Genomic DNA, 22,322 nt, shown 5'->3' on the forward strand with positions numbered 1-22,322 from the left:
ACATAAGCATAATTCCATTATCACACTAAAAATAATTCCATAGTATCACCTGACATCCTATTCATATTTTCCTAAGATGTCTTTGACTTTTTTCTACCCTTAGAAAAACTAGATTCTAATCACTTCTTTTGTTTATTATTGCTGGTTCTTTCTGTTTTCCACCCAGAACCATAATTCTGTATATATTTTTTTTTCATTATACTGACTTATTGAAGAGACCAGGGCAGTCGTCTTTGGAAAGTCCTACCTTTTGGATTTGTCCTGGTAGTGCTTAAATTTTTCTCTATCCCCTTTATTTCTTATAAATGGGAACTTAGATATAAAGTCTTTATTACTTTTTTTGGCAAGAAATCTTTATAAGTGATGTCGTGTTCTTCATATTACATCTCATCAGGATGTACACAGTGTTAGATTATTCCACTATTAGTGTGCGAAGTTCTATTACTTGGAGTTAAAAGCTGCCAGATCTTTATATCATAAGGTATCTTTCCCAGTTTTCAATTAGTGAATAATTTTTTAGGTGATTCAAAGTCAGTTTAGAAGGCAATGTGAGTTCCTAATGGATCAGTGAAAGGAGCCCTGGTGGCACAGTGGTTAAGCAGTTGGCTGCTACCCAAAATGGTGGCAGTTTGAACCCACCAGCTGCTCCACAGGAGAAGGATGTGGCAGTCTGCTTCCACAAAGATTTACAGCCTCGGAAACTCTATGGGGCATTTCTACTCTGTTCTATAGTGTAACTATGAATTGGAATCGACTCAGTGGAAGTTGGTTTGATTTTTGGTAATGGGTTAACCTGATAGGATGATGGTAGAAGGAAAATAGGGACATCACACTCCTTTCCTGGGTGGATCAGATCTTGTTGGGGAGTTGAGGGTTGAGCTTTTGAACATTATCCTACTTCAGGCCTCTCATGTTTTCTCCCTATGTCATAACCTAGAGAGATTTTTTCCCACGAGGAACAAGTGGGAGAGGGTGTCAACTATGATATACAGTGGTTAATTTGCCTCAGATGAATGGAATTAAGCAAAGTAAAATATCTAAAGCAATACCCACATGCACACCTAGCTCTCTGATGTTTGGAATGTTTCCTAACTTCTCGATCTCAGTGTTTCTACCTATAAACTGAAAAAGTAACAGTTCCTTCTTCAAAGATGGTTGCAGAGATAGATGATGTATGTGGAGTGCTGGGCATGTAATAGAACGCCAGAGATTCTTTATTCTTTTCCCTATTTCAATATAAGGATGGATTCTTTGCCATGCCAAAGAGCTGTTCTCCCACCTTTTGCTTGAACACCTCCAGCGGCAGGAACCCACTACCTACAATCGTAAATCAGAACATTGGGTAGGTCCTAGTTCTGGAAACCTCGTTGTGGTAAAATTCTGCTTCGTATGCCTTCACCTTGTGCAGTGTTTTGTATATTACTGTCACTCTCATGTTTTAATGAATGGATAAATGATGAGTGGAAAAGTTTATTAATCTTTCCTCTATCGTCTTTAAGAAAAAATAAGATTAATTCACTAGGCTATATGCTTTGTGAGGAGAACTTTTTGGCATGATGCCTTGCTCGGTAACTATTCGATAAATAAAGATGTAAGAAGTTAAATTTCCTCTTTTCTCCATAAGAACACTTCAAAAACACACACACAGTGAGGCTACACTGCCTGTGTAACTTTATTTTTGAGTACATATGACAGTGGTTACGAGCACAGCAACTAACCAAAAGGTTCTCAGTTTGAATCCACAGGCCACTCCTTGGAAACCCTATGGGGCAGTTCTACTCTGTCCTACAAGATCTCTATGAGTTGAAATCAACTCGATGGCAATGGGTTTTACTCCTAGGTTCCTTGGTGACCATGTGTTGTATATCTTCCCCTCTCTGCTTGCTTGCTTGCTTGCTTAATCTACTCTTTCATATCTCAAGAGATTGATTTAAAACACCATTACTGTCTCATTAACACAACAAATAAAACCCATTCCCAAATGGGATTATAACCACAGGTATACCAAAACTAAACCAAACACAATGCTATTGAGTCAACTTTTACCACTATTTTAAACTGAGCGAACTTGAACCCCTCTACTTAGGGAAACAATGAAGAGGAACCAGACGACTCAATGGAGGGGAGAATGCCAGTCAAAGGGAAGACTCATACTACCAACAGGGCCTACATCAGCCAGTCCTCTGATGCTAAGAATGTTCCCTTGTCCTAGTCCAGGAGACCATCAACATCCCTCAGAGCAAGTTCATGATTGTCCAAGAGAGAGCTTTCCAGTCTGCTAAGTTATACTCAAGATTTGATGGGTGGTTGGGTATTGAAGAGAGAGATGGATATGGCTCTGACACTCAGTGACATCAAGACTCCTTTTTTGTAGAACCAGGACTCCACCTGAAAGCCCAGTTATTGAACCTGAAATATCAACTGTGCTTCCAGCTGGGAGAAGCATAAGCCCTCCCCATGTTTCACCTGAAGCTGGTAGACTACAATTCTGTGTATGACTTCCCCAATGAGTCTTCAACTACCAAGTTCCTGGCCTACCTCTCCACCAACTAAAATGTGGCATTCCCCAGAGCAACAAAGCCCAGTGCCCCTGCCTGAACCAGGGTATCCAATAGGAGTGTTTAGAGTCCCTGCAGGAAAATACAGGGGACTGAGATTCAAGGACAACGTGGGATCAGGACAGAATCTCAACTGAGAAAAGATAAATGGCTTTTCCTGGTGGCCTGTCATGGCCACCTTCAGCACCAGCCCAGTGATTGGGTGATGGTGCATTCCCCAAGGTCTCTGTGGGCAAGTTGGTGGCTGTAGGTCTGTTCAGCCAGTACTTTAACCTGGTCACCTTCAATAAGCTGGTTTCTTACAGGAAGGCCATATAGCAGGTCTTGGAGAAAACCAGGATATGACTTGACAAGCCCTTCCCTAGCAGCCCTGGAGACTTGTTGGAGGATCAGCTGAAGTCCATGTTAGAGTGAGCCAAAGGGGGGCTTCAAACTAACGGGGCCTGAGGGCCTCAAATCCAACAACAATCAACCAGCCGTTAAATTGAAGGTATGTAATGCAGGCAGCGAAAACTTGGAATCAAAGAAATATGAAAACAATACCTGAAGATGCATAGTTGCCACTTATGCCCCTTAAAGGTCAAATCACTACAATAATGGCAAAGACCTTGGAGAAGAAGATCAGAGTCCAGAGCAAATGACTTTAGATGTAAAAAACAACAAAGAAGAAGGGTAGCCTAGAACAGGACCTGGCAAACTTTTTCTATAAAAGGCCAGAGGTAAATATTTCAGGCCTTGTGGGCCATATAGTCTTTGTTGGAACTACTCTGCTCCTGTGTGAAAGCAGCCATAGACAATGTCTAAATGAACGGGCATTGTTGTGTTGCAATAGAACTTTTAGGGTGGAAAGATCATGGGTGATTAGAATTTATCTATTGTATTTAATTAAGTATTTCTCTAAAAACATAAGTAAATAGGGAAGAGGTGGAGACCACTGAGAAGTTGTCTCAAGTATAAAGCAAGAGATGAGAGAAGCTGGGGGCCTGGGTTCAGGCAAGAGGGCACAAGTGGCCAGAGCTGAGGCTCAGAAGAGTTCTCAGTAATCATGGTAGGCCTGGGTTCTCAAGGCTGCTTTTCCTTTCCCCATCTCTGTTTTCTAAGGATTCTGCCTGGCCCTGAGAGGAGGAAGGGAAGCCCAGCTACCTGGTGAGTTGGAGCCACCTCCTTCTCTTCCAAAATGCTGGCCCATTTCCCAGAGAATCAGCACATCTCTTTTGGGAAGAGAGGAAGAGATCAACATTGAGATGTCATGCCTTTTGTTAGCCATTGTGCTAGGCACTTTATAATGGTATTTAATCTTGGTATTTAAACTTTTTTGAGTTTACAGTAAAACATAACCAGGCTTAATACTAAGAATTCAGGACATGCTATAAACTATAAGGGTGACTTTATAAAAACCTGGGGTTATTAAAGTCCTAAAACACATTATTAAAATTCCCTCTGTCAACATTCACACAAACATTGTAATTATATTACTTAATAGTATCTAAGGAAACGCTGGTGGTGTAGTGGTTAAGAGATATGTCTGCTAACCAAAAGGTCAGCAGTTTGAATCCACCAGGTGCTCCTTGGAAACTCCATGGAACAGTTCTACTCTGTCCTACAGGGTCGCTATGAGTTGGAATTGACGCGACGATAGCAACGGATTTTTAAATAGTATCTAATAGTCTGATCTTGCACATTGTACTTCACTTAAACTTATTGTTATGGAAATTGCCAACCACATATAAAAATAGAAAAAAGACTTAATGAATCCTCTTGTACCCATCATCCAGCTTCAACAATTACCAACTCATGGCCAATTTTGTTTCATTTTCACTCCCACCCTCATGGGATTATTTTGAAGCAAACCCAAGACATTATACTAATTAATCCAAAAATATCTATGTTTAAATATTTTTAAAGTTCTATGTTTAAATCTTTAAAACAGCTATATATGTTCATGAGGAACAACTCAGAAAAGGATGGTGAGAATGTTTGAACAATTTGAAGAGTATAAACATCACTAAATTGTACATGTAGAAACTGTTGAATTGGTGTATGTTTTGCTGTGTATGTTTTTAACAACAACAAAATTAATAAAATTAAAAACAACAACAACAACAACTATATGAGATGGGTGGTAGTATCCCCATTTGAGGGAGGAGATAATCTGGTTTACAAGGCTTACATGACTCACAGTCACACATGGCTGGCTAAATGGTAGAGCCAGAATTTGAACCCAAATTTCTTTGACTCTCAGATCATGAATTTTCTATTGTGCCTTCTTGACTGTTCTTCCAGAAAATTCTACCCAATGATAAGAGAACAAATTTTCCAACTCTAGGAAATGGGCTTATGTTTTTGGATGAAGAACCCCATACAATTTACTCCTTTGGTCTGATGCTGCATGCTCTCCTTCCCTCCCTCCCCAACCCCAATTTTCTCTTCTAAACCAGAAGTTTGAGTTCTTGATTCCTAGGTACAGGACTGTGTTATAGCCAAACAGAATTGTAAGTACACCGTCATTCTCGAAGAGCCAAGATTATTTAGGAAATAATGCCTAGAAACAGACAATAATGACACTGGTAGTAATTATAATGAACAGTTAAAACTATTAAATAGCATAGGAAAAGCTATGACTAAGTGCTAGCTTGTAGCAGTCACAAAGAGTAGTCTTAGGTTGGACTGACAATAAAGTTCTTGGTACAAAGTGCACTTTAATTCAGCATTAAATTTATTTAGCCTTATGAAAGGCCACAGAACAGGAAAAACAGCAGATCATCAGTATTCTTTTCAGAAGGTTACAACAGCCCAAGGGGCAGCTTCCAGTACCCAGGGCCACAAGGGTCAAACTTGGTTGTCGGATATGAGGGCGGTGTAGAAGCAATCCACTTCCCAACAGGAAAACCACTACCTTTATTTTCCCGTAACCCCCCCCCAATATATTATTATGAAAATTTTCAAACATACAGAAAAGTTCAAAGAATTGTAAGATGAACACCCATCTATCCCCTACCTGAAGTCTACAGCTTTTTACTGTATTTGCTTTACGTCATATCTATCCATTTATCCGTCCATCCATCCATCTTTTCCCCTCGTGCATAGGTTTGCCACGAGTTGGGAGGCTGACTCTGAAACAGCCAACGATAACAACATCCATTTTTAAATCCATCTTATGTTTCGATTCACTTCAGAGTAAGTTGCAGATCTCAGTAGTTTCACCCCTAAGTACTTCAACATGCATATCATTAAATGGAGTTCAATATTTATTTTTAGGTAAAATTTACATATGCCAACAAATTTCAAGTGTACCATTTGATGAGTTGCACAGTTTTACACGTACCTATTAGTTGTTCATATATCTTCCATTTTGAAGTGTCCGTTTGAATTTTTGGCCCATTTTTTATTGGGCATTTGTCATTATATTATCGAGTTGTAGAAGCTCTTTATATACTCAGGATACTAGTCCTTTGTCATATATTTGCTTTGTATATATTCTCTCCCGCTCTGGGACTTGCCTGTTCATTTTCTTTCCTCCCCCCTTTCCATACTCTACTCTCTGGAAGGAAGTCACTATGCACAGCACTTGGTTGAGGAGTGGGTTTTGTTCCACTCCATGTTGTTGTTAGTTACCGTCAAGTTGATTCTGACTTATGGAGACCCCATGTGTGCAGAGTAGAACTGCTCCACAGGGTTTTCAAGACTGTGACTTTTTGGAAGCAGACTGCCAGGCCTGTCTTCTGAGGCACCTCTGGGTAAGTTCGAACGACCAGGCTTTTGCCACCCAGGGATTCCTTTCCACTTCCTAGAGGGTGGAATATCTATGCAAATTATTTGGAATTCTGCATGGGAGATTCTTTTATTTCTTCCCACTTATTTATTTATTCAATCATTGTATTAGAAGGGACTCATGAATAGTGCTTTATACATTGGGTTATAATCCATTACTATTTTCTTAATTTTGTTGCTCAAATTGTTTCAGCTTTGGCTTTGGGAGCTCTTTCAATTGGCTTCTGTGTCCCTCCAACATACCCCTATCATTGTGGGTTTATTGGTTTGTTTACTTCCTTACTTTCTGGCTCTACTAGCTGCTCAGGGCTCATCTTGTATATTTCCTGCCCCAGTCCTAGAATCAGCCATTTCTCCAAGGTCCATTTATTGGAGAATGGTATTAGGAACCAAGATCTGGGCACTAGGTATGCTCATTATAATGAGGTGTTATTCCTTTTAGGTCCTTTCAGTTGACAAAGCAAGGAAATATATGAATGTATATTGTAAGAAAAAAATTAAATTTCTCACAGATTTCAGACTTGCTGGAAGCTCTGAGAACAAGAGTCCATGAATCATTATCCTGACTTGCCTTAACTTTAGGACTCAAAACTGCTAAAAATTTTTCCATGGCCAAATCACATAGAACCTTGTCTTGCATGGTTGATTATTAAAATATTTTAAATAGAAGAAACAGTTCTTTCTCACAAAGATAATCATTTAATGATGTGAAAAGGGGTCACCTTGATCAAACATGAATTGCTCTCAAGAGAGATATGTAACTTCTTGTTCTGTGCCTAGTTCACTTGATCAAACATGAATCGCTCTCCCAGGAGAGGTATGTAACTTCTTGTTCTGTACCTAGTTATTTAAAACTTACATCTGTACTGACTTTGATTATAAAAACCTATCCAAAACCCTCTTTTCGGGGACATTCTCAACTTTGAGTGGAGGGTGCTTCCCTGGTTTGCAAATCTGAGTTAAATTTTAAGAAAATGATTGAAGTTTATTCTTATGATTTTAAATATTAACACCTGCATAGACACACCACACCAGCTGCCATTGAGTCGATTCCAACTCATGATAACCCCGTGAGTGTCAGAGTACATTTGTGCTCTGTAGGGTTTTCAACAGCTGTGACCTTTATGAAGTAGATTGCCAGGACCTTCTTCTGAGGTGCCTCTGGATAGATTTGAACCGCCAACCTTTTGGTTAGGAGCTGAGTACTTAACTGTGCATGTGTATCTATGTTAAGCTAAACATGAACTCATACTGATACAGCTCCTACAACTAGAGTTATGTACAGTTATGACAGTTATGTACAGTTTCTTTTGTCTTTAGTTTAATAGACTGCACTCATTTCCAAAGTTAAATAGGTCAGCACATTTTTCTCCACTTCCTTCGGTAAGGTTGTTCATACAGTTGTAATAATTTTTATGTTTTTTCATATTTTGTATTCCATCCTGGGATCCCCTGATCTCAATGATTTTTTAAAAAAGGTTACATACATTAAGGTTCACTCTTTGTGCTGTATATCATACTGAACAGCTTCACTGTCCTAAGACACCCCCCATGTGTTTCATCTATTCAACAAACCCTAGCTGCTTAAACTCCTGGCAACTGTTAATCTGTTTACCGTCTCTATAGTTTTGTCTTTTTTTGGAGTGTCATATAAATAGCATCACAGTAAACGGCCTTTTCAAACTGGCTTCTTTCACTTAACAATATGTATTTAAGATTCTTCCTTGTTTTCGCATGGCTTCATACCTCATTCCTTTTTATTGCTGAACAGTATCCCATTGTACGGACTTCGCACAGTTTATTCATTTATCTATCGAAGAATGTCTTGATTGCTTCCAGTTTTTGGGGATTATGAATAAAATTGCTGTAAACATTCTTATGCAGGTTTTTCTGTGGATGTAAGTTTTCAGATTAGTTGGGGAATACCTAGGAGTTGAACTGCTAGAACATATGTTAAGACTATATTGAGCTTTGTTTAAGAAACTGCTAGATGTCTTTCAAAGTGGCTGTACCTATCAGCAATGAATGAGAATCCCTCTTGCTGTGTCATTGCTAGTAAATGGTATGTCGGTTTTTAAAATTTTACTCATTCTAATAGGTTTGTACTGGAATCTCGTTGTTTTAATTTGTATTTCCTTAATGACAAATGATGTTGAGGATCTTTTCATATGCTTATTGCCATCAGTATACCTTCTTTGGTGAGGTGTCTGTTCAAACTTTTTGCTCATTTTTAATTGGGTTTTTTGTATTTTTATTGTTGAGTTATGTTGTTCATTTTGGATACAATCCTTTATCAGGTATGTGTCTTACAACTGTTTTCTCTCAGTCTGTGGCTTGTCTTTTCATTCTCTTAGCAGTGTCTTTCGCAGCAATTTATCATTCCTTTTCTTTCATGGATCGTGTTTTTGGTGTTGTATCTAAACACTTACCACCAAACCCAAGGTCACATAGATTTTCCCTATTTTTCTTTTGAGAAGTTTTATGGTTTTGTATTTCACATTTAGGTCTGTGATCCATTTTTGTGAAAGGTGAGAGGCCTGTATTTAGGTTTTTTTTTTTTTTTTTTTTGCATACAGCTGTTGAGTTGTTACATCAACATTTGTTGAAAAGGCTATCTTTCTCCAGGGAAGTTCTGTTATGCTTTTGCCAAAAATCAGTTGACTATGCTTGTGTTGGTTGATTTCAGGGCTCTCTATTTGGTTGCATTGATCTACTATCTATTCATTTGCCAATACTACACCGTCTTGATTACTGTAGCTTTTGAGTAAGGCTTTAAATCGGATAGCCTTGAGTCCTCTAGTTTTGTTCTTCTTCAGTATTGTCGGCTATTTTAAGTCTTTTGCCATTCCTTATAAACTTTAGAGTCAGTTTATTGATATCTGTAAAACAGCTTGTTGGAATTTCACTTGAGATTGCATTGAATCTACAGATCAAGATAAGAAGAGTTGACATGTAAACAATATTGAGTCTTCCAATTCAAGAACTTGGAACATCTTGCCATTTACTTAGATCTTTGATTTCTTTCATCAGTGATTTGTAGTTTTCTACATAAAGATCCTGTACATGTTTTGTTAGATTTATACCTATTTAATTTTTTTTTTTTGGTGCTATTGTAAATGGTATTTTTAAAATATTTTAAAATTTTAATTGTTTTTTGCTGGTATATAGGGAAGCAATTGACATTCGTATTTGCACTTGCATCTCGTCACCTTGCTATACTTGCCTAGTTCCAGAAATTATTTTTAATAGATTCTTTGGGATTTCCTGCATAGACAGTCATGTCATCTGTGAATAAAGACAGTTTTATTTTTTCCTTTCCAATCTATATACAGTTTGTCTCTTTCTCTTGTTTTATTGCACTACCTAGGTCCTTCAGCACAATGTTGAATAGGCGTGGTAAGGGAGGACATCCTTCCCTTGTTCCTGGTCTTCGGGGGAAAGTGTCCAGTCTCTTACCACTAAGTATGATGTTAGATGTAGGTTTTTTGTAGATGTTCTTTATCAAGTTGAGGAAGTTCTACTCTATTTGTAGTTTGCTGACAGTTTTGTTTGTTTTAATCTTGAATGGGTGTCAGATTTTGTCAAACACTTTTTCTGTCAATTGATATGATCATACGATTTTGCACTTTTAGCCTGTTGGTATAATGGATTACATTGATTGATTTTCGAATATTGAACCAGCCTTGTATACCTGGAATAAATCCCACTTGGTTGTGGTGCATAATCCTTTTTATGCATTATTCAATTTGATTTGCTAATATTTTGTTGAGGATGTTTATGTTTATGAGAATATTGATCTCCTTTCTAATTACTCAATTTAATCTAATTATTGAATTTCTAAATACTGAATTTCCTTTCTAATGTCTTGATCTGGTTTTGGTGTTAGGGTAATGCAGCCTCACGGAATGAGTTAGGAACTGTTCCTTGTGCTTTTATTTTCCTGAGGAGATGTGGTCTTGTGCAATACAAAAAACTTAATTTTGATGAGGTTCAATTTATTATTATTATTATTTTAATGGACCATACTTTTGGTGTCATGTGTAAGGTCTTTGCCTCACTTTGGTCCTGAATATATTCTATTTTTTTCTAAAAGTTTTATAGCTTTACATTTTACATTTAAATCCATGACCCATTTTGAATGAATTTTTGTGTTAGGTTTTAGCTCAAAGTTCATTTTTCTGCCTATGGATATCCAGTTGTTCCAGCAACATTTGTTGACAAGACTATCTTTCCTTTGTTGAATTGCTTTTACATCTTTGTCAAAAACCAATTTGGAGTATTTGTGTGTGTTGGTCTCTGTGTTCTTGATTCTCTTCTATTGATCAGTGTGTATATCTCCCACCACTACTACCCTGTCTTGATTATTGTAGTAACCAGATAGTAACTAGTAAGTTTAATATGAGATGGAATGATCACTTCCACTTTATTCTTCTAGTTCCTTTGCCTTTCATATAAATTTTAGAATAAGTTTGTCTTATCTACAATAAGCTTATCTACAGAAAGTCTTTTTGAGATTTTGAGAGGAAATGAGTTAAACCTATAATTTTGAGAACTGACATTTTTACTGCCTTGAGTCTTCCAATCCATAAACATGGTATGCCTCTCCATTTAGTTAGCTTCTCTTTATTCCATCAGCATTTTGTAATTTTCAGTATACAGATCCTGTATACGTTTTGTTAAATTTCTCCCAGATATTTTATTTTTTTTGGAGTAATTATAAATGGTATTATATTTTTAACTCCAGTTTCTATGTGTTCATTGCTAGTATATAGAAACATGATTTTTGTATGTTCATCTTAAGTCTTATGACCCTCCTGGGCCTACTTATTAATATTGTGAATTTTTTTGCAGATTATTTTGTAAATTCTACATAGACAATCATGTAATCTGTAAATAGGGACAGTTTCATTTCTTCCTTTCCAACCTGTATGCCTTTTACTTTTTTTGCCTTATTGTACTGGCTAGGCTAGGATACTTGACTCATTGTTTTTTTCTTTAATTGAGATGAAATTCACATAACATCCAACTAACCATTTTAAAGTACACAGTTCTGTGGTATTTAGCACATTCAGAATTTTGTGCCTCTAGCTCCAAAACATTTCATCACCCTAGAAGAAAACTCATTAGGCAATCAGTCCCATTTCCTCCTTCACCCCAGCACCTGGCAACTACCAATCTGCTTTCTATCTTTACGAATTTACTTATTCTGAATAATATTTCATATAAATGGAATCATTGTATCTGGTTTCTTTTACTTAGCATAATGTTTTCAAGGTACATCCACCTTGTAGCAAGTATTAAGCATTTCATTCTTTTTTACGACTAATATTCCACTGTATGGATATACCATCTTTTGTCTATCCATTGGTTAATTTTTGAGGACAAAAAAGTACTTATCTTTAAAATCAGAATTCGAGTTCTCATTTAAATACAAAATATTATATCGTTTAACTATAACACATAGTAATAGCAAAAGTTACTGTATGCCAGGCATTGATTTAAATGCTATATTTATTAAGTCATTTACTGCAACAACCCTGAAGGCAGGTGCCATTATCACAGATGTAGAAACTGAGACACAGAGAGGTTATGTACATTGTCCAATGTCACATATCTTGTAAGTGGCAGAGCTGGGATTTGGACTGGTGCAGTCCGGCTCTACAGACTGGGTTCTTAAAACATCCACTGTGACAAAACCCTGAACTTCACTTCTAGCTTAGCCCGCCTTCTGCTTCAGCGGGAAGAGCAAAGGGAGGAGAGGATACAGAGAGAAATGGAGAGGATGCTGGAAGATGAGACATACATGAGCAAGAGAAAGTATGAGATTTTTAAAAAATGGGGAAAAGATTACTGAGAATATACGAAGACCAGCATGTGCCTGAAGCAGGAGGTTGGGGAAAGCTTGTGGAGAGAGTGCAGCCCACACCACTGCCTCTCACTCCTTGGCTACTTGATCCTGGATTCTTGATTGCTGTGGAGACATTTTGTCCTTCCTCTGACACCCACTCAGTCTGAATGCCTGGACTGCCAGGCTATAGATTTAACATCTCTCCTAAAACTTCCCACAAATCTAAGGATTTCAGTATCTATGCCTAGTTTCCCACTCTCAACTTAGCATCATTATTGTTCTTTACATCCTCTGCCACATTTATTTGTTTGGTCTTTTTTGTTGTTGTTATTTTTAATATTTTATTGTGTTTTGGGTGAAAGTTTACACAGGAATTAGGTTCTCACGTAACAATTTCTATACACATTGTTCAGTGACATTGGTTACATTTTTCACAATGTATCAGCATCCTTGTTATTTCTATTTTGGTTGTTTTTGCCATTAATCTAGCTTCCCTGCCCTCACCCCAACACCCTCTGCCCCCCCCCCACCGCCATTCTTCTCATCTTTGGCCTAGGGTAAATGTTAACCATTTGGTTTCATCTAGATGATTATTTTGAGAAGCATAGTACTTACAGAAAAAAAAATTTTTTTTTTTTGGTGGTATTATTTAATTTACGGGCCGATCTGTCATTTGGCTGAAAGGTGACCTCTGGGAGTGGTTTGAGCTCCAAGTTTAAAGAGTATCTCAGGATGACAGTCTCAGGGGTTCATTTAGTCTCTACCAGTCCTGTAATTAAAGTCTTTTTTTTAGGAATTTGAGTTTTGTTCTACATTTTTCTCCCATTCTATCCAGGACCATCTATTGAGTTCTTAGCTGGAACGATTGGTAGTGATAGCCGGGCACCATCTACTTCTGGTCTCAAGGTAGGTGATGTCATTGTTTATGTAGACTATTGGTTCTATAGACTAGTTTCTTGAGTCTTTGGTTTCCTTCTTTCTCTTTAGGTCTGGATGAGTAGAGACCAATAGTTGTATCTTAGATGGATAGGGCATCCATTTGAGGCTGATTTTGTATTGATGTAAAGTTGATTTATATGGCAACAATAAAGGATATTTTACCCAATTTTTAGACCGTGGTTGTATTCTTTGTGGTAAGGTAATGGACTATACCACAAACTCACTGCATGTGCAGTACCCACCTGCGTCTGTGTAGCCCCCATGGGACTTAAGGGGTAAATGGAACCAATGCAAACATGCTATCTGCTGTCATGAGTAATAATCTCTGACATAGGAATCTCGTGTCTTCTGCCAGCATCCATGAAACTCTCTAACCCAATGAGGATGTTGAAAACTCAGCTTCTTGCCTCTCAACTGCCTCTTCCAGAGTCAGCAGGCACCCTTAGGGGAAAAGTGGCCCCAAACTGTAGGCTAATTTTTCAGAGTTCCCTTCTTGTCCTGGATCTTGGTCCCAAAATTCGTCACTGACTTGTTAGCCACCTGATGCTTTCAAATAGATGTTATTTATATTTTCTCTGTTCTCTGTGTGATGGTTGGCCCAAATTTTCTAGTCTACCACTACTGAAAATTGAAGGGGTCCAAATAGAAGATGAAGGCAATTTTCGATTCCAAGGTTTCAGGGCCACCAAAAAGAGAAAACATCCATGTACTGAGATATAAAAGTCTGGATCTCCATTCTCTATCAGTCAGGAAGCATCACAGGCTTCCTGGCCTACAGACAGACCAAACTGACCCAAACGGAACTGAAAATAAAAAGGCTCTACAGCTTTCTATCAACACTCTATTTGACCTTGAGGCTTAGTGCCAGTGGTATGTCTTCTATAAAGCCTTCCCACCCCATCCATCACCTTCCCCCTCCTCATCCAGCCAGGGTAAAACATTTTACCTCTGTTCTTCCACAGAACTTTATACCTCTGTTATGGCACTTGTCTATCTTTGCCATGTATTAGAGTTGGTTGACTACTCGGCTTCATAATTAGTAACCTTAGGACCAAATCATGTCTTAATCATCTCTGTATTTTTCAGAATGCCTTGAATACATAGTTTACTAAAACAATTGTTTGGACAAGCCAACAAAGGACAGTAAGAGCCAGAGAAGCAAGAAGAAAACCAATGGTATGTAGGTCAGGAAAGTCCAGAAAAAAGAGTGCTTCTGGGGGACAAAGCAGTGTTGAATGCTACTGAGAAGGCTGGAATGATGTAGCCTGAAAAATACCCTCTAAATGTGGCAGCATGGAGGTCACTATAACCTTGGCAAGAGCAGTCCTTTAGAGTGGCAGATGAGCAAGCCAGACTGGATTTTGAAAGAAGGAAGACATCAAAACGTATTAGAATTTAAAGGGGAAGGACTCAGTGGAGAAAGGTAAAAGGTGCAAAAGAGACTAGAAAACTAAAACAGAACGGTCCCACAGAAAAGAGACGGGATCCAGAGCACAAGAGGAAGGACTGGCTTGGGCGGTGTCTTGGGCTGGGTTCTCTAGAGAAGCAAAACCAGTAAAGTGTATATTTATGTATATATATAGATTTATATCAAGGAAATGCGTCACTCGGATTTTAGAGGCTGTAATGTCCCAAGTCAGTGGGGCAGGAAAGAGAACTCTCCTGATTCACTTGGCTGCAGAGGCTGGTGAACCCAAGACCGGTAGGCTGGAGAGCAGGGCAGTTGCAAAATGTGAAGAACAAGTAATCTGAAGCTCAGCAGGCAAGACTGCAGGTAAGCTGTTAGCTCAAGTCCTGAGAACTGGAGGTCAGACGAACAGGAGCCAGCTGCAGGGTCCAGGACAAACAAAAGCCCCAGCAAGGTGAGCAGAAAGACCTAGGCGGCGGAGGGTATTGCGATGAGGGCTGAGGTGGGGGGGCAGTGAGCTGCCACAGGTCCGGTCCTCACTGGTACCATAGGAGATCCCAACATGGGCGTGATCACGTATCAAATCTCAACAGGGAAGTGATCACAACATTATACAACTGCCAAAAACACTGAGAATCATGGCCCAGCCAAGTTGACACACAATCTTAAGCATCACAGATAGGAAGCAGGACCCTTCCTATGTTGCAACAGGAAGGGAGGTGATGGGAACATATGCAGATGCATTTATAGATTTTGATGTAGGAAGATTCTCTAAGAATCTTAGAAATTTCACTCTAAACCAAGAGGTAGTAAAATAGTGTAAATATTTCAGCCCACTATCTTTAGCTGATGTAACCTCCAGCTTCCAGTGTGGTAGACTGTCACAGTAACAGTCCCCAATGATTCACATCTCCTGAGTCCGTGCCCTTGTGCATTCCCTTCTCACAAGGACTCTGGGTCTTGTCACATGACTTGCTTTGGCCAGTATCAGCAAATACGACACAAGCAGAGGCTTGACAAGCTTGCGAATTGTGGCCTGCTCTCATGAAACCCGAAAAAACCATGCTGTGAAGAAGCTCAGGATGAACCTCACGGACCCATCAGCTGAATGCAGCCACACAAGTGAGTCCAGGTAAGACAAATAGAACCACCCAACTAGCAGAAGCAACTAGCCAACCCACAGAAACATAAGAATGAATTGTTTTAAGCCATTAAGTTTTGAGGTGATTTGTTATGCAGCAACAGGTAACTGCTGAACTCAGCTATACGGGAGACATGGCTACCTTTAGTGCCTTTGTGCAAATAATAAGAACATACCCCATTGGGCAGATATACCTTTGTTCAAATAAAAGGTGCCCCTTCCTCTAAGATGCAGCCCTGTGCCAGGATGCACAGCCCACATTCAGTTCCTTTGCTGGGTACCTTTCTGCACAACGTAAGCTGTATGCTTGTTTGTCAGCCTACTGAGATAATCCTACGCAATTCTCTCTTTGCTTAGCATAGACCAGAAACCTGGTTTCAGGGCAGGTCTCATTATTCTAACTAAAGATAGAGAGAAAGCTGCTGACACTAGAGAAGTGCTCCCAGCCTGGAGGATTCAGTAGAACACTGACTTTTATTGCGGAAGATATGCTAAATGCTACTTATACAGAGTCACTGCATTTTTCAAGGGTCTTACAACCAGGCAAGTCAATTAGGCAACCTTCTCCTTGAGGAAAGAACAGACAGTTCTCAACGAAAAGAGGAACCAAAACAGGCGGCCAGCTTTAGTTGTCCACCATTCTTCTGACTTAACCATGAACATTCCAGAGAAGAGGTAGATAAAGAGCTAGATTCTGGAAGAGGTGGCAGGGATGAACTAGGCCCTTAGTGAGGTGATGGTGCCAGAAGAGATGGCACCAGGAGCCCAGGCTTCCTTAGTCGTAAAATAATGCTTTTGACCAGATATCTAAGAGCAAAGGCTGGGCAAAACCACCAGTCTTTATATATCAACAAGCCTGCATCAGGCTGGTCCTGGGCCTCCTGTTCGAGCTGCACAGTGGATGCCTCCCTCTGGATTGTAGCACACAGGGCCACAGCGCAACCGGGGCTCCTCTTCCTCATACCAGCGCTGTTCGCTGAAGTCAGGAAAGAAGGCTGCAATCTCTCTACTGGCTGAAATCACAGAGTCTGTAAGAAAAAGAAGGTGTCCTCACACCAGTACGGGATAGAGGTAAGAGGTATTCATAATTCTGTTTAGAAACCATTGCCATGATAAGCCTCTACTTCTCTTGCCCATCCTCTCAGTCTTGGGCATGTGAAGAAAGTCCATAGGCCACACCTGCCTCTGGCCACAAAGGCCAGTCACACAAACGGGAGCTTGGTTCCTTTGGGGAACTTGGCTCACAGCCCCACCACACAGTCTGCACACCAACCCCAAACCTCCCTTCCTCATTCATGGATGTGGACAAGGCTGACTCACCTGAGCCATGAGTAGTGTTGCGGGTGTCAGTGAGGCCGAAACTCCCACGAATTGAATCTGGAGCCACGTGGCGTGCTTGAAACACTCTGGTAGGTCCCATCAGTGTTCTCCAGAGCTGGATGGCATCCTTGTGGGCAAGGATGTAGGCTCGAATTGGCCCACTGTGAGTGAGAGGAGGAAATGTCAAGAATCTGGCCATCTGGTCTAGGAGGGCACATTGTAAGCAGAGCATGAATAAAGGCACTTTGTACATCCTGAGAGTTCCCTTGCCTTTCTAACTGCGTACCAATACTGCTTCAAATAGAAGGTAATGGAGGGCCATTGTTGATGCGCAAGAAAGGCCACAAAGATCAGCTAGGCAGCATCCAACAATACTCTTCTACAGCCACTGGACCAGTAACCACCATGGGACAGGTGGCCACTGGGTCAGTGTCAGCTCAGTCGGAGCCTCAGGCCCATGTTTCTTCAGACTTCAACTTTACACGGTAGCAAATGAAAGCAACTCATCTATTTGCAGGGGGCGGAGGAGGGGTGCAGGGTAAAAATTCTGGAATCAAAATTAGAAGTACCTGGCCATGAACTCCACCAGACGCTGATAGAAAAAACGCCCTGCAAAGCAACAGTACCTTCATCAAGACAGTGGTGCCCAGGAGGACTTTTTGTATTTCTACCTCCTTATCTGGAATAATAAAAACTTAATAGAGAAAAGAACAAAGATCTTGGAATGAGACATACCCAGGTCTGAATCCAGGCTCAGTCACTTACAACCTACGCAGTTTCGGGTAAGTTATTAACCTTCCGAACTCAGTTTTCTAATCTGTGTACTTGGGATATAACAATACCTACCTCATAGTTGGCGCCCTGGTGGTACAGTGGTTAAGAACTCACCTGGCAACCAAAAGGTCAGCAGTTCAAATCCACTAGACACTCCCTGAAAATCCTATGGGGCAGTGCTACTTTGTACTACAGGGTTGCTATAAGTCGGAATCGACTTGACGGCTACAGGTTTGATTTTACCTCATGGTACCTACTGCTGGAGAATTAAATGAAATGATGAGCATTAGGACAATGTGTGACAAAGAATGAACACTCGCTAAATGTTAACTACTGCTATCGTTGTCAGGACCTGAAATTAAGATTTTGGCTTGGATTATTAGATAGAGCTGTCCTAGAAAATATTAAAAAAGGACTGATGATCATGAAACGTTTGCATATAAACCAAGATTTTGGAAGACTGGCTGCAATCTTACATGGTTTGCCATTGTGTGTTCAGGTAAAATCTCTCTGGATTGCCTCTCATGATACAGAAGCCTCCCATTCAAAAGACTCCTGGTCTTACCTTCGTGCTCTTGGTAAAACCTCTGGCAATCTTCCTTTCTCCACAGTAGTTCTCTCATTCGCACTATAAGAAACTTGTTGCTCAGAATCTGCTGATGAACAGCCTGGATAAAAACCATCCCAAAGATAAAAATCAGGTAAAGGGGCCATTTGAGTGAACAGGAGACCTAGGCTGACCAAAAGAACCATGAGGACCCCTCAGAGCCCAGGCCTTGAGGCTCTGTCCCATCGGTGGGACAGAAGAAGGGTGGATGAGGTAAAGACCTCCACTCACACAGCCAGATCATGAGCAAGTGCCATCTCTGCCTTCCACCCCTGCAGCCCCGAGCTCAAGCCCACAGGAGCCACCACTCAGAACATCCTAAAAGTCTCTTGGTAGTAGTCCTCCCTCAAGTTTCTCCCACTCTCTCCAAACCATCAGATATGATAGGTTAAAAACACTATAACTGACACGCCACACTTAGAAGATTCTAGGTGATTTCTATAATTCATGGAATGAAGTACAATCTTTAGCCCAGTGCTTGAGGCTACACTTTTCTTGACCTTCACCTCTTCCAATTCTCTAGTGTGACCAACCCAGCCCACCTGTGGCCCTCAAGCCCACCACACACATTCTTTTTTTCACGCACATTCTTGCCTCAACATCTCCTTTGTGTGTAAATCCATCCTCCTCCTGTGCGCTAACTGAAGCTCACTCTTCCTTTGTGGCCCAGCTGAGTTCCATCACTTCCAGGCCACTATTCCTGGTTATTCTGGTCCTCCCCTGCCCCACAGTGGCCTTACGTATTGGTGCTACTTATTTAGGACTTGTCACACTGTGGTAAACAGAAGTCTAAAATCACACACCCCCTTCAAGATTTCCCACCTTTATTTCCAGGACTGTCTTCTTAGAGTCAGGGTCCATGGCTCCTAGCTTTGTCGCCACAGGATCTAGCATGGGACTTTGTAGTCAATCACCCCAAAAGGCACCTGAAATGCTAGCAGTGTCCAGGGCGTACAGTAGAGGCTGAGGATTCATTCTTACCTCCATAATCAGTGGGTGAGCAACTGCATCAGGCTTGATCAGGGCAAGAGTGAGCTGGAGAGCCTGAGGGCTTCGTAAGATGGAGGCCATCTCACTCCTGCCATCAGATAGCTGGATTAGGGACCTACTAGAGCTGTACTCCACCCCTCCCTACTCTGGAGCTGTGTTATCTTGCAAGCCAACCAGTCTCTTCACTTCTGACACTCATAAAACACTTGACAGTTACACAGCAAGGTTATATACATTATTTTATTTAATTGCTCAGTTGGGGTCATGGGATTTATGGGGAGGGGTATGGAGTGGGCATTCAAGTTGCCCTGTGGAGTACATAATCTGGTCTGTGTGAATGCTAGCCTATGATGGAGAAACTCAAGTTTAAACACTACCCGTTTCTACCAATGCACTTTTCCCTTCTTAACTTTCTTTTGTGTTTTATAGAGGATTTACAATTTACAGTCCCAAACAGGCTGGTCACAAGGGTATAATAACTGATTCCCCTCTTAAAGCCCTCTATCCCAGAGTGTTCTCCCCAACAATTCTAGAATTGGAAGACTGATGGACAAGAATTGCGATGTTGCCGGGATACCAAAAAGTCTAAGAGATACACAGCATCTTTTATCTTTGATTGGTCAGGATCACCTCTATGTCAGACCTTTTAATACACTCAGCTGTCCACAACAGCAAGATTCATAGACACGCAACTTCAAAGTGAGTTTGTAGCTGAAGTAGCTGGAACAGTGCCTGGCACAAAGGTGCTCAATCAATTTTGTTGACTAAGTTAACTTGTCTCTGCATCCCTAGTGTCTAAAAAAAAAAAAAAAAAATAGTATGGTATAAAAGCCTAATAAATAACTGTGGAAATGATATACTGAACATAAAAAGTATTTTAGAAACTGGGCTAGAAGACTCTGAGGTCTCTTCCAACTGCAAAGTTCAATTTATATTTGAGAAGTTGATCACCTTTGGTGGAGTAAAGGCTAAGTCTCAAAAGATTATCTGATAGAACCCCTAAATCTTCCAACAAATAGAGAAGGTTTCCATGAACACATGCAAGGACAGAGTCTGGACAACTCTCTCATTTTTCTTAGCCTGAAGGTAGCCTAGCAATCACATTAAAGGTGATGCTAGAGTCTGGTCCAAATGAGGAAGCTATGCCACGGTCTCTTGTACTCATGTCCTTCCTATAGCTTTTAGTTTGATGCTGTACTCCAAACGCAAAGCCAAGTTCAGTCTAAGCAGTACAAGATCAGCCAAGCCACTCTCCCTAATTTCCCAGATGGTGAGTAACCCAAGAGCAAATGTAATCTTTGCCAGATATCTAGGGGGCCATCCTTTCCTCACCCTCCATACCCATACTATTGCCAGTCCTGGCAATTTTCCCGCCCAATTATCTCTCAAACCCATACAGTTCTCTCCCTCTAAATTGCCACTGTCCAAGACACCATCATCACTCCTTGGACTCTGCAGCAGCCTCCTCACTGGTTTCCCAGTTTTTACTTTTGCGACCCTCTACGAGAGTCTCTACACAGCAGCCAGAGTGAATGAGAAATGCAAATTTAATCCTGTCTTTCCTTAACCCTTTAAAGTGTACTCTGCTCTCTGGATAAAAGCCCTGATCCTTATCATGGTCTACCAGGCTTTATGGGATCTGGGCCCTGCGTAGCTCTCCAGTCTCATCTGGAACCCCACACTCCATAGCTTTCTTTTGCTTCAGCCTCATGCACCTTTTGTTTCCAAAAGACTTTCTGGCCTGCCAGCCTTTCTGTGGGGTCTTTCCTAGTCCAGAATGTGCTTTCCCTGGATACCTTCATCTCACCCAGTAGATCTTAGCTCACTTCCCCTGTTATACCTTCTCACTGCTCCTTGCACACGTTCTTCAGTTTGGAATTTTATAGGTAGTTATTTCATTTCTATGTCTCCACCACTAGAATGTCAGCTCCATGAAAGAAGAGGTCTGTTTTGCTCACCACCATATCCTCAGTACCTGTGCAGAATGCCTCCCACGCAGCTGCCCCTCAATAGGTATTTGGTAAAATGAATCAGTGAACGATCCTGCTCCATCCATTCCAAATCAGGCTGCTAGGGGATTCCCAGGGCGGGCACGCTGCCTGTAGAGAGAGGACAAAGTTCCTTTCCTAATCCCAGCTAAATTATGGCTGTCGTGGCTCTTGGTTTACAACAAATTCTGAGAAGTCGAGAAACTTACTCAACTTAAAGCGTCACTCCATGAGAGTTACAAATTTTAGAAGTGGCCTGGGCATTTGTCCCCAACATCTGAGGCGTCCAGCCATCCGAGGCAGCGGCCCAGGTGGCTGTACTCCCACCCGCGGTCCGAACCTGTAGCCCCCTCAACGACGTCTCCGCCCCACACCCGCGGTCGGGCCTCTCCAGACCCTCGGGCGCACCACCTCAGCTCCTGACCGGCCCCCCAGAACCTTCCACGTCCCTAAACCTTCAGACGCGCCATCCTCGCCTCTCCTACCAGGGGTCCAAGCCCAACCCAGACCCCAGGCTATTCGAAGCCCCGCTCCAGCCTGAGTCGGGGTCGGGATTCACCTGGTCCTCCAGCGGGGACGCCCGGCCGCCAGGCTCCGCGCTAGTCAGCCTGCGAGGCCCAGGCGGGGTCCTTCAGGCGCTCCACCGGGCAGTCAGCCTTGGGGTCCTCGCACTACTATATGGCCGCAGCGAGGCCGCGCCCCGGGTTCTAAGGCGGGTTCGTCAGCTGGCTGGCTCACCGGCCGAGGCCCGAGGCGGGGCGATTAGAGGCAGGGCCGATCTACCGGTGGCGGTTGTCTTTTTACAGCACTTGCCGGGGTCTCTACGCGAGGAGGAAGCGGGGCTCAGCTAGTGGGGGTCGCCTGGCTTGGGAGCCCTGAGGCGGGAGGGAGGGCCAGGGCGGAGGTCCGGCGAGGCGCTGCGCTGCGCTGCGCCGGTGGCTGGACTGAGAGGACTGCATGTGCGATTCCGGAGCCTGG

General features: G+C 41.5%; 1 protein-coding gene across 5 annotated transcripts; it reads right to left on the reverse strand.

The window, feature by feature from the left end:
• Positions 1–11,842: 11,842 nt before the first annotated feature.
• Positions 11,843–22,003, reverse strand: NME6 (NME/NM23 nucleoside diphosphate kinase 6). 5 transcript variants are annotated; one of them, XM_049862885.1, is made up of 7 exons: positions 21,904–22,003; positions 21,332–21,455; positions 19,348–19,444; positions 18,325–18,427; positions 17,555–17,594; positions 16,986–17,146; positions 11,843–16,693 (listed from the first exon to the last, which is right to left on the reverse strand). In XM_049862885.1, exons 2-7 carry the CDS (start codon positions 21,406–21,408, stop codon positions 16,527–16,529), a joined length of 645 nt encoding a protein of 214 aa, XP_049718842.1. In that variant the 5' UTR covers positions 21,409–21,455; positions 21,904–22,003; the 3' UTR covers positions 11,843–16,526. The 5 variants fall into 5 exon arrangements, with proteins under 5 accessions (XP_049718842.1, XP_049718845.1, XP_049718846.1 ...); XM_049862888.1 differs by lacking the exon at positions 21,904–22,003 and adding an exon at positions 20,000–20,151 and having other exon boundaries at positions 21,315–21,425; XM_049862889.1 differs by lacking the exon at positions 19,348–19,444.
• Between the last annotated feature and the right edge of the window lie 319 nt (positions 22,004–22,322).

The sequence above is a fragment of the Elephas maximus genome, chromosome 20 (genome assembly GCF_024166365.1).
Source record: "Elephas maximus indicus isolate mEleMax1 chromosome 20, mEleMax1 primary haplotype, whole genome shotgun sequence".
In the NCBI taxonomy this organism is placed as follows: domain Eukaryota; kingdom Metazoa; phylum Chordata; class Mammalia; order Proboscidea; family Elephantidae; genus Elephas; species Elephas maximus.